Source organism: Musa acuminata, chromosome BXJ3-6 (genome assembly GCF_036884655.1).
Source record: "Musa acuminata AAA Group cultivar baxijiao chromosome BXJ3-6, Cavendish_Baxijiao_AAA, whole genome shotgun sequence".
NCBI classification, from domain to species: Eukaryota; Viridiplantae; Streptophyta; class Magnoliopsida; order Zingiberales; family Musaceae; genus Musa; species Musa acuminata.
The window spans coordinates 10,444,208-10,455,677 of NC_088354.1; the positions used below are offsets into that span (position 1 = coordinate 10,444,208).

General features: G+C 40.1%; 2 protein-coding genes across 5 annotated transcripts; one reads left to right on the top strand and one right to left on the bottom strand.

The window, feature by feature from the left end:
- Positions 1–2,685: 2,685 nt before the first annotated feature.
- On the top strand, positions 2,686–6,159 carry LOC103987772 (uncharacterized). Of its 3 annotated transcripts, none has more exons than XM_009406168.3 (5): positions 2,686–2,846; positions 3,027–3,059; positions 3,140–4,783; positions 5,055–5,193; positions 5,357–6,159. In XM_009406168.3, exons 3-5 carry the CDS (start codon positions 3,143–3,145, stop codon positions 6,019–6,021), a joined length of 2,445 nt encoding a protein of 814 aa, XP_009404443.2. In that variant the 5' UTR covers positions 2,686–2,846; positions 3,027–3,059; positions 3,140–3,142; the 3' UTR covers positions 6,022–6,159. The 3 variants fall into 3 exon arrangements, with proteins under 3 accessions (XP_009404443.2, XP_009404444.2, XP_009404442.2); XM_009406167.3 differs by having other exon boundaries at positions 2,687–2,846; positions 3,010–3,059; XM_009406169.3 differs by lacking the exon at positions 3,027–3,059.
- A 182-nt stretch (positions 6,160–6,341) lies between these two features.
- LOC103987773 (uncharacterized) lies at positions 6,342–10,460 on the bottom strand. Of its 2 annotated transcripts, none has more exons than XM_065156276.1 (7): positions 10,245–10,460; positions 9,984–10,164; positions 9,056–9,183; positions 8,798–8,901; positions 7,937–8,024; positions 7,146–7,207; positions 6,342–6,740 (listed from the first exon to the last, which is right to left on the bottom strand). In XM_065156276.1, the coding sequence occupies exons 2-7, from the start codon at positions 10,094–10,096 to the stop codon at positions 6,588–6,590; spliced, it is 648 nt and encodes a 215-aa protein (XP_065012348.1). In that variant the 5' UTR covers positions 10,097–10,164; positions 10,245–10,460; the 3' UTR covers positions 6,342–6,587. The 2 variants fall into 2 exon arrangements, with proteins under 2 accessions (XP_065012348.1, XP_009404445.1); XM_009406170.3 differs by having other exon boundaries at positions 9,984–10,168.
- Between the last annotated feature and the right edge of the window lie 1,010 nt (positions 10,461–11,470).

Consider the following 11,470-nt stretch of genomic DNA (forward strand, 5'->3'; position numbering starts at 1 on the left):
ATAAAGAAAGTGAACACGGTTATTCAGATCATAGTGTAAATTACCAATCTCATCCATTGGCTGGATGATGAAAGGAAAATGTTTAAGCAATTGGACCAAAAACATCAGATCAAAAATGTTTAATTGCCTGGCCAATGAAGATCTCTATTGGGTGAATTCAACTATAAAAAAAATCAAATTAAGAGAACCAATCGATCACCCAGTCCTCGCCCAACCAAAAGCCCGAATCATCTAACCAATCAACTGAAAATTATCAAAACCCCCGATTTCATCCCCCGCAATCTCCATCAAGAAACGATCAAGATCCGCACTGAACCACAAGCTCGAAACCCTAATCAAGAACGGCCGCTCCGAAACGGAACCGCAGAGATCAATCCCCGATTCCATCAAGAGGCCATCCAAATTCGCACAGCGATCGAGCTCAAACGGTATCCCTAATCAAGAACGACCCCGCCGAAACGAAACCACGGAGATCACAAAGGATAAGACAAAGCCAAGAATTCATCTCCCCGATGGAACAGAAGCGATACGAAGCCGAAGACTCGATGAAGCCATACCCCACACCTCCTCGTTCCACGATCCCCGATTTCCTTCCATACGGAAACTAAGATTCAGCAATCTCCATCGAGGAGCGATCAAAATCCTCACCGACCTCACGGAAAACCTGATCAAGAACGGCCGCTCCGAAGCCAAATACTCACCTCTCCGACGGAACAGAAGCGGTAAGAATCCGACGACTCGATGGAGCGACGACGCACCTGCGTCAGATCCCCACCAGCTTCCTCTCTTCAGTTCTCGTAATGGTGTTATCCTTCCGGGTTGTTCCGTTCCTTAACAAGCGAGCGGTTTCGACCGAACCCCGGGAGATCGGAGGGACTAGATTCAGAGAGAGGAACACGGGACAAGATCTCCTCCGTCGATTTAGAGGAGTCTCTCGTACCCGCTTCCGCGATTTTGAATCCCAACGGTCGTCCACCGGGTATCGCCGGTCAAGTCATGGGTGGTCCACCGGCTTCTGGTTTGCTCGTGTACCGACTCGGCTACCTTCCTTGTTGAATGACTAACCAACCGGGCCCCAGCGGGACCCACGGCCACGAGTCGGCGACCGACAGCGGGTAATCGGAGGACCGGGTAGGAAAGTACCGGGTAATCTTGATCAATCCAGACTTACTGTCCGACCCAGCGAGTGAACGGTCGTGATGAAGCCGCACTGATTCCATCGTGGCATGGTGATTTATTTGTCCAATATATATATATATATATATATATATATATATATATATATATATATATATATATATATATATATATATTAGGCAAATTCGGAGAAATAAAAAAAAATCCGTCTTTTATTTCCTAAGAAATGATATTTCTTTTTACATCTATACCACTGTCTCATCATACCGTCATGATCTTGACGAGTTTCTATCTCTTTCGTTTCGTCTTATTGATTGGGTTGTGATCTTCGTCTGTTTTCATCCTCATCCATTGTTGTTGAAGTATCGCTATGGTCATCAATAATATTTGGCTTGATTGGATAAATCTTTAGGTTTTCTGAGCTATCAATAATCATTTTGTTTGGTTGCTAGTATCAACCAAAGTCAACAGTTCAGATGCATGTTGGAGGGAGATGCTGAAGAGTAATGCTTGAGCTCACAGTGGTGACAAGCTATGACATGATCAATCTTGGAGGAGGTCAGATAAGAAAGTTGAATCTTGATTTGGCATATTGTAGAATAGGTTATGTGCTCTCTCACTGTTCTCTGACAACTCAAAGTTCCTTCCTTGTGAGACACCTAAAGAGGGAGAGAGGGGAAGTTTGGTTCCTCATGAATGGTTTCACATGCAAAATGTGAGATGTCAGGTAGTGTGGCATGGGATGCTTGTGATCAAGTTTAGGCATCAACTCACATGTTTGCTTTACTTGAAAGGGCCTTCTCCGATCTCATGATCAAGGTGACCTCAATAACTTGGTGGAACAGTCCTTTGGAGATGAACCTAATCATTGATTGCTAGCTGCAATCTATATTGGATTCGGTACCAATCGGTCCGACCAACAAAAACCTAAATATTTCGAGTATATCGATTCATATATTGCTATAAATACTTTATACTATCAAATCAATGAGTTTAAATTCTAAGGATCTTTGAAGTCAGATCTCAATATGAAAGATTCATATTTGGTGCTGGAATTGATGCAGAGCTCAATGGCAGCACCATCCTAGAGATGCCCTAACATGCCTACCTACCTTAGGGTTCAAAGCCTCCAATGATATCCAAAATCTGTTCTCCTGTGATGTGATCTAGTAATGACATTGCTAACTCAAGGAGATTCTTGATTAACCCAAGGTCAAAGCATCCATGACACAGGATGGATTATTCCACATGTTGTGGCCATGACAAGCAGCAGTAGGTGGATCAACATGCAGATGCAGAAGAGAGCATATCCTGTCACTGTTGCTCAGATGTGCTCCAATCTCCTTCAACTTTCAATTATTGTTGTTATAATTATTTTGTTGATGGGGTGTTTGGTCTTTCCAAATGGATTTGTCTTGCTTGCTTGCTTCCTAAATTCTCAGTCAACCTTACCCCATCCATGTCCTTCACATGTACTCAGTTTGACTGCTGTTATTTCCCAAAAGCTGACAGAAGCAGAAGATATTAAACCAAAGTAAATGAAGCAGAGTGTCAAAAGCAGCAGCACCTCTCTACATCAGAAACTTAAAGCCAAGTCCATGGCACCAAGAAAGAACAGCATACGAAGCTGGCACAGATCTGGAGTGGTTCCTCAGATCACCCATGGAATGGGAGGCAGCAGCATGAGCTAAATCTCCAGTTTCTTTGAGGTACATTCATTCCCCCCCCTACCTCCCTTAATTCTCTTGTAAGCAGTTCTTGAGATCTGTTCTCATTCATCAGTTGTGGATCAATTTTTGTGGTATTATCTGTCTCCCAGAATCTTGTAGGTGTGAGGTTCTTATGATTCCTCTTGTTCTTGTTCTAAATCAGATGTTTTTGACAAGCAGCTTAAAGATTTGGGAGTAGCTGCAAGATCTAGGGTATGCTAGTTTCCCTTTCTAGAACAAGAAATTTTGCCTGGGGAGCTCTGACCCTGTCGATCTTGTGTTTCTGTTCATAGATAATGCATCAGGACAGTCTAAAATCAGCTATTCGTAGATCATTAACCAAGCCTCTACAATTACCCTCGGCTGATGGCCACGAAGCAGTCCAGTCTAGGGCAATTGGGAAGCCCAAAACTGGTTCTGCAATGGAGTTTACATCTGGAAGAAGTCACTCCGGCCAAGATCCGACTTCGTCCAAGGGTAGAGAAGAAGAACAAGCCGTGGCTTACAGAAACAGCAATGACTTTCAGCTCTTGCAGGTGTCTAGAGAAGCTCACAGACTGGCTCAGGTGATTGATTCGTGGTCGAACTCCGCGAACATCGACAGTAGATCACAGTTTTTCGCGGATGATCTTCTTAGAGGTGCATTAGGTCTTCAGGAGTCACTGGACATGCTCAAAAAGTGCCAGGATGCATCAAGGAAGATGCCTAGAATCAACAGTAAGCAAAAGCAAGTTGAAGAGATTTGTGAACGAGAACTGGGATCTCAAAGATTTGCAGTCAGTAATTACCGGAACAGGTTGCATGAATCGCGAAGCTCAGCTGACGACTTCTCAAGGGATTGTGTCGAAGAGCTGAAACAAGTCATAAAAGAAAGCCTTCACAAGACAAATATACTGTCGTCCTCTTCTGATGACGAGAAGAACTCCTCGAGCAGATCGATGAGGTATGGTACAAGCAATCATTTTGAGGATAAGCACCTTGCGAAGAGCACAGTGCCAGTTACGTCGATTTGTTCCACTGATAATCCAAGGAAGGCTAGATCTTCAAACTTGATTGCCAAGCTCATGGGTCTGGAACAAGCCCGTCCGGAAATTGTTCAACCTAGCAAAAAAGAGGAAAAGAAGAACTGCGTGAACTCACGGAGGCCTGGGTTTGATGTAGAGATGCCTAAAGCAAGGGAGATGCCATTTTTGGCACAAGATAAATGCCAAAAACAACACGAACTAGATGAACTCATTGAGACTATGCATTTCGAAAGGCGTTTGAAGCAAAGCCAAGTTGAAGAAAATGGACTCGAGATGCCTTTCTTTGGTGCCACAGAACCCAAACAATGCAGGAGAAATCTACATAATGTTGAACAATTGCCACCGATTGTGATCATGAAGTCTTTGCATTTGCGCTACCAGGAGAGTGATGTCGAGAAGGGGCTTGATAGGGATAAGACCTCAATGCAGGACAGGATCCAAGCAGTTAAACTGGTTCGGGAGAATAGTTCGTATCATAAACATGTGTTAGCAAAGACATTGGAAGCAAAAGAAGTGACGCATATGGAGATGGATGTTACTGAGCCATTACCTTATTATGAGACTCCCTCTTCTCTGTTCCACAAACAACAACACAAGAAGGCTGTTACGGTTCAGAAAAAGAACACTGGGGAGGAGAAACCATCAAGATTAAATGTGAAGAAACAAGAAGAGAAGAGAGTCAAGGCAACAAGGATACCGATATCTCATCCCAAGATTTCTGCAGTGCAGGAAAAGCCTAACAAAGAACTACCCGTAGCAAGGACTAAGGCTTCAGCACTTGTAACTGCATCTCAAAATCAGGATTTGAAGTCTCCTTTGAGACCCATATCGAAAGCGCCCATTGATTGTTCAAAGAATAGGAATAGGTCTGGAGCAAAACCGATTAGAAAGTCTGCAATTGCCGAATCTGTGGTATGTCTCCACTAGCATATGTAGGAACTTCATTTGATGAATGCTTACGTTTGACATCTTGAGACATTAAAATAAAATGTCTTGTTGTATAGGTTAAATTTGAGATATTATCTCAACATAGCAGTAGAACTATCCGACATCTTGAGACATTAAAATAAAATGTCTTGTTGTATAGGTTAAATTTGAGATATTATCTCAACATAGCAGTAGAACTATCCAAATACTGGTTATGTAGCAAATCTTCTCTTCTGAAATCAGATCATGTCTGCAGGATGATGGCAAAAAACGCAAAGAAAATGGCAAATCAATCAGATCTAATAAGACGAATGATGTTCCAGAAGTAACTGGCACTTCTCATGGTGATGACGAGTTCAAACAGGCAGGGCAGGACACCAAACCCTTTGATCCAGGTTGGCATTCCCCAACTATGTTGGCTGAAATTAATTATAAATCCATTTATTCTGTCGTGCCCATGATTTTCACATTGACATGGAGCTTAAATCTCCACAAGACCACACAAAATTGGAATGATAATCTTACATAGTGTTATTTATGTGCTTCGTCCGAGTGCAGATAATGTGAACAAGGATCATAATATATTTTGTGAAGCAACATCGAAGAACAACCAGGACGGAAAAGACTACAGATTGACGGAAGCTGTTCAGCTTCCTGATTGCAATAAAGTGGATGCAGCCGCAGCTGGCACAGACGATGAACTCAAGAATGTTTTTCTCAGCAGCAGATCATTTGTAGGCTGTGCAAAACAGTTCTTCAATGTTGATGCTACAGAACCCGTACACCATCGGAGCGAAAGCGCAGATGAGGTTGGAAAATGCGACTCGAAGCTATTGCTGGACATTTCGGAGGAGCTAATGACACGGAAATACCACCAACAGAAGCATCATCTGGGCCATCCCTTGATGCAAGCCAAATCATGGAGTAGAATAACATACCTTTCCATCGATAAATTGGTGGAGGAAATTATAGACAGGATCAGAAAACTGAGCAGTTACAGCAAGCTGGACAGCGTTGCTGCTTCTGAAGACAGTCTCTACATCAGGTTGGAGAGGGAGTTAACCTGCAAGGACCCAGCCATAAATTCTGTTTGGGATATTGGCTGGGACAATAGGATTTGCCCGGAAGAGGCCGACCAAGTTGCCGAAGAACTCGGCAAGCAAATCTTGTCTAGCCTGATTCAGGAGTCTGCACTGGAGTTGATACAGGGACAATGCAGATAATGTCTTCTGGAATACTCAAATTATCTGTTTTTTTCATAATATTTAGACGTCTTTATTATTCTCTTCTCAGGATGACAAAAACATGCTGCTTGTATGAAGAAGAATCAAGAAAATTGTGATATGGAACATTTTCTGTCATGTCTTGAGGCTGCAGGTGACTTTGTACGAAGCATAGTTGAAATCATATGCTTCAAGTCATGCTACATTGTGCTCTGCTGCAGTAAGCAATTAACATTTTCTGAATACAGGAAAAAGACGCAGCATTTCACATAAGAGTAAGATGAGAAACCCTAAGAGGGTTGAAAAAACCGAACAATGAATTAAGAGACAAACTGAGATTAGATATTCATATAACGGAAAATAGATGTCGACAACTGATTAAATAGTCACATTCCTTGTGTCCATATCACACACATTATGGTCTACACTGGAAGCACAACGAAATGACAAACCAGAGCATCATTTGTGATCGAATGAGGATCCTGCAGTGAATCCGTCCATCTTTCCATGGTGATCAAGCAGATACTTGAAACCTTGAACTTCATCTTCGAGTTCTTGTGCGATGATCACATGAAGTCGTCTTCGAGTTCTTGCAAGGATTTATTAGCAGATGCAATTTGTTTGTTGGATGTCATCTTCTCTGAGACCATCAGGCTCTTGTAGCTCCGTATCTCTGACTGTTTCTCCTTCTCCAGCCTCTCCAATTCTTCCCTCTTTTTCTGCAAGACCATTAAAACCAAGGCTTTTGGTAATAACAGTTTACCCCACTCCAAACTTACTTATGAGTTCAGTTTTTCCTGTAAAAGCAGGGACCCATCTGAGGACAGACTAGGCAGAATGCTGCACATTTCAGATTAGCAACAAAATCTCCAGCCATTTCACAATACTCGGTGATACTTTATTTTGTCAAAGGAAAGGAGAATGCAAATTAGTGATGGAAATGATAATGCCATGAAACTAAACACCAAGTTGATAATCAAAAACAGTAAATGATACGGTATGCTCCTCTCCCGAGGAGACTCAATCCAATCTTGTTGAATATATTTTTTTATCTTTTCTGAACCTTGCGTGTCCAGATTTGCTCAACAACCTCATTGTATTCGAAAGGGAAACAAGGGACTTACTTTATCTCTTAACTGGGCCTTCCTTTCTGCTCTTTCTACTGCATTGACAGCTTCTCTCTCAGCTGCGGATAAGGAGAATTAATAAAACTATCATGCTTTCAGTAGAATAACAGTGAGCAATTTGACTGCACACAAGAGCATGTGAAATCTCAGATCACACAAAATTTTAGATGAAAAACATAGAAACCTCAGTGTGGATTTAACTTGTTCTAGACAACAAATAATGATGCAGAAATCCTCACTTCATCAGATTATGATATCAATAACACAATGCTTTCTGCCGCTTGCTTTTGAAAAACACCTAAAAATAAACCATTCATGCATCTCCACTCTTGTATGCGGAAGAATACTAGAAAGTCATGATTTTAAATTTTAGCACAATTGCATATATGCATTTCTGATATCTTGACCACCTAATTTTGAGACTAACACATACACTAAGCTTGTTAAACACTTAAACTATAAGAAACAATAAGCAGGAAAACTTCTGGAGTTAGGGCATATGTACAATATCAACGCATACATCACCTTCATGGTAATGCCAAAAGAGAGAACAAGATGATATGAAGAGCTCCCACATGGAAATTTTTATGGAAAGCTTAGGTCTATGTATATTATTGGACACAAATACCATAGTAACGTGTTTAAAAGAGAAAATCCAGACAGCACGCTTTTGCCCAATATTCATGGAGCTTCTCACATAAACTACTGTCTTTCACCTTATCATTAAATCACTAAAGTATATATTGCTTCCGCATCTCTACAGAGTCAAAGAAATTGCAAGATCTTACCTTTCAAGTCTGGCTTCCTCTCCACTTTGGTCTTGTTCAACCTGTTAACAATCTCATTTATGCGCTTTTCTACCTTCACAGTCCGTACCTGTCACAATAAACATGATCAATTAGGAAGAGTTTGAACAAACAAAGGATTAAGATAAAGTGAATGTTGAGCAAGGAGACATTTTGTAAGCAACAGTAATGAATAGGTGTGGTCATAACCATTACCATGTAACCTTCTCCAGAATCCAGGTAATATAATAAGATTTTTAGAACATAAGAAAAAAGAACAAAAGAACACTAACTTTCAGCAAGCAGTGCACCAACAGAAAGTAAATCTAGTACCAAAAGCAACAACTGCACAACTAACAAGAAATCAATATTGAATGATCTAAAATACTACTACATACATTGTGCTCAAAGGATTAAGGCATATCAGGAACAATAAGTCTAGATATTTTAATGTGTATCCTAGGCTTCCAGATAATTGTAAAAATCCTGCTGGGTAATACAACTCGGTGAAGCCCTTTACGGCAACCAACCACTACATCAGACTTTGTAATAATCATCACAAGCTAAATGGGGTGATCATAACATGCAAAAAGTAACTATTTAAGATGGTGACCAAAATGTGCAGGAAAACTATGCATTAAAAAGATACAAAAAAGAAAATGGAAATTTAAGTAACAATAATGTCTTTGTCCATGCAACTCCTTTTACATGCTTTCCGATAAAACTTCGTTTGTTGATCGGAAAAAAAGAAAAATCATGCAGTTCTTAGCAAGTTACTTCTCCAAGCAGTTCATAATTATAGCATTCATATTGTGAAAAGATGCTAATACAAAATGAGTAAATATACAGAAGACAATATGTTACCATCTTAGGATTGTGGAAACCAACTTGACCGACATCCATAGAAGGGGTCTTCTTCAAATTAAACCATGGAGTATAAACAACATCCACATTGTTTACCTTATTGCCTGCAGAGACATACAACAGCGATACAAAACAAAATTCATATTGACATTGCAGAAAGCAGAAGGCCAGAAAATCTAATTGAAGAAAAAAAAGGTATTGAGATGGAATAACACAGAAGTGTTACGAAAAACATAAACAAGATACAGAAGTTTTTACCTTGAATTGAATTAGCTTTGACGAGCTGAGCACAGTCTTCCAACAAACCTTCATTTATATCATCAATAGTTTGACCCTTGTTCAATCTTAAATAAACATGCGCAGAGGACATTTTGTCCACATGAAACCTAGCAGAGCCAGAAGATTGATATGGGTAAATATTGAGGCCAGCAAAATCAAGGAAGTTATATGTAGTCAAGAATGTTCGATGAAGTCTCGTTCCCAACAAAAAGAGGAAAATGATGGAAGATTCTGAAACAATTTAACCAAAAGCAAACCAAGATGATAAACATATTGTATGAAAGTAAAAGAAAAAATTGAGAATATGCTAGAAACTTGGCAACATGAAGCAGCCTTGCTTTCGCAAGGCTTCACACGACTATTCAGAAAATAGAAACGATAGGCAGAATCATTAAAATATAATATGTTCAAGACCATTGTCGGGTCGTAGAATCCCTAGTTCCAGGTGGCACCAATAAAACCAATATATTCCTACAATGATCTTGACACTCTCCACAAAATCAAAGTCTATTCAGCACTACTGATATCTGGTGCAAACTTCTCTTAGAAGACACACAAAAATAAATTGCATCCATCAAATGACATTTAGAGACTATCAATATAACAACATGTGAGGGATTTTCTTCTTCAAATATGACATAAGATCGGGCGAACAGGTTATTGCAATGCCTCCAGGAGATGATACGTCTCGCTCGATTTCCCTCACAAAACATTGTCATCATCAAAAGCTCCAAAAGTTAAGATCAAGATTACAGGATCAATTCTTGGATAGTAACTTGAGCGACTGGGCAGACAAAAATCCTCGATAATTGTCTTCCCCGACCAGCAACAAACAAGTTACGGCAATAAGAAGAGAAACAGAAATACAAGGAGTCGATCGAACCAACTTATCTGCAAGGGCAATTACCAGATGTCTTCCGGGAACCCATACTTGATGAGCTCCTCATTCTCGTGCTTGTCCAACCCCATGAAGATGGTGTAATCGCCCGCCTCCGGCAGGGCCTTGAAGTAGAAAACCATCTCCGCCTCGACCTTCCTCACCGCAAAAACCAACCCGGCAGTCGCGGAACCTAGGGCTCCGGGCGCGGCTGTCTAAAATCGACGCAGAAACGTCAACGACAGCGCGAAATCTAGGGTTTCCGGATGCCCGAAAACAGGAATTTATTACCTTCCGATGCTCCGACGACGAATCGAATTCTGACACGGTATCGGAATCGATGCGAGATTAGGGTTTCTTGGAGGCGAACGGATGAGGCGGAATTTGAGGGGAATTTGTTCTTCTCTATCGATTGATCCGATCGATCCAACGCGACGGCGCAAGAAATAATATGATGTCGATACCAACCGCAGTGGCCGAGAATTGGGGGCGCAAAAGGAAAAGATTAATGTTATTATGGCCGGTGGTGGGCTAAAGCGGCCTTTCATATACATTCTTCTAGAGACAATTTTACATAAACGTCCTATACATTTTTATAAATATTACACTTGTCCTTGAAAATTTTTCATAGCATTCATACTATAATTTTTATAATAAAAAAATATATATAGACTCGAAAATAAAATTTATTATTTATGCAACAATACACTAACCAATCATATCTCAGGACAGACGCATATCTAATTTAAATCAAGTGCATGCTTTCGATCTTGATTAAAGTCATTATTTGATGTGATTATATTATATTTTGATCAACTTTAATCATGGAATAAATTAATTTTAAATAGGAATGCTCAATTTAATTGTTAATTTTTTTATTTTAAATAATATTTAAATTAGAAATGCTCAAATTAATTTTTAATAGTATTTATTAAATAATATTTTTAATATTTATTAATTTAATAGTCATATCAATGGATAAATTCAATTGTCGGTATTGATTATGATGACAAGGAACTTAGAGTGTGCAAGTTGAACCAATATATATCTTATGCCTCTTTCGATTTTTATAATTATATTATTGATATGGTTTATATACTTGGTATCATCCATGTGGCAAAAGTTAGTAGTTATGTCGATGGCAGTGAGGAAGCTTGAGGTTGACGTGGTACACTATGTCGACATAATACTTTCAGCATAGTACAAGACATCGTTGCAAAGTATAAAGTCGTTTTGAAAAGTTCAGAACATGGTCATATGGCACAGATTCGTGTAAGTCGATCGGCACTCGCACGGGAGGTACAAGCCGATCGTCCAAGGATTTGACCGTTATTAACAAACCATGTATGATCGATCTTCGTTCGTGGGTATAAAAGCTAACCCCATTATCGACGTTGATGGGAGGACTTCAAACACTTTAACTCTATTTAACCTCACTCAATACAAACTTAAGCTTCTAAGGGATCGAGTCGGACAATCCCTCTTCCGGCTTTAGCCTTTGTGTAGGGATTCGATGG

Coding starts and splice junctions, on each gene's coding strand:
- LOC103987772 (XM_009406168.3), top strand. CDS start 3,143: ATGCATCAGGACAGTCTAAAATCAGCTATTCGTAGATCATTAACCAAG. Junction 4,784..5,054: donor CTGCAATTGCCGAATCTGTG/GTATGTCTCCAC, acceptor TCATGTCTGCAG/GATGATGGCAAAAAACGCAA. Junction 5,194..5,356: donor CACCAAACCCTTTGATCCAG/GTTGGCATTCCC, acceptor GTCCGAGTGCAG/ATAATGTGAACAAGGATCAT.
- LOC103987773 (XM_065156276.1), bottom strand. CDS start 10,096: ATGGTTTTCTACTTCAAGGCCCTGCCGGAGGCGGGCGATTACACCATC. Junction 8,902..9,055: donor CAAAGCTAATTCAATTCAAG/GTAAAAACTTCT, acceptor ATGTCTCTGCAG/GCAATAAGGTAAACAATGTG. Junction 8,025..8,797: donor GTTTCCACAATCCTAAGATG/GTAACATATTGT, acceptor TTATTGTGACAG/GTACGGACTGTGAAGGTAGA.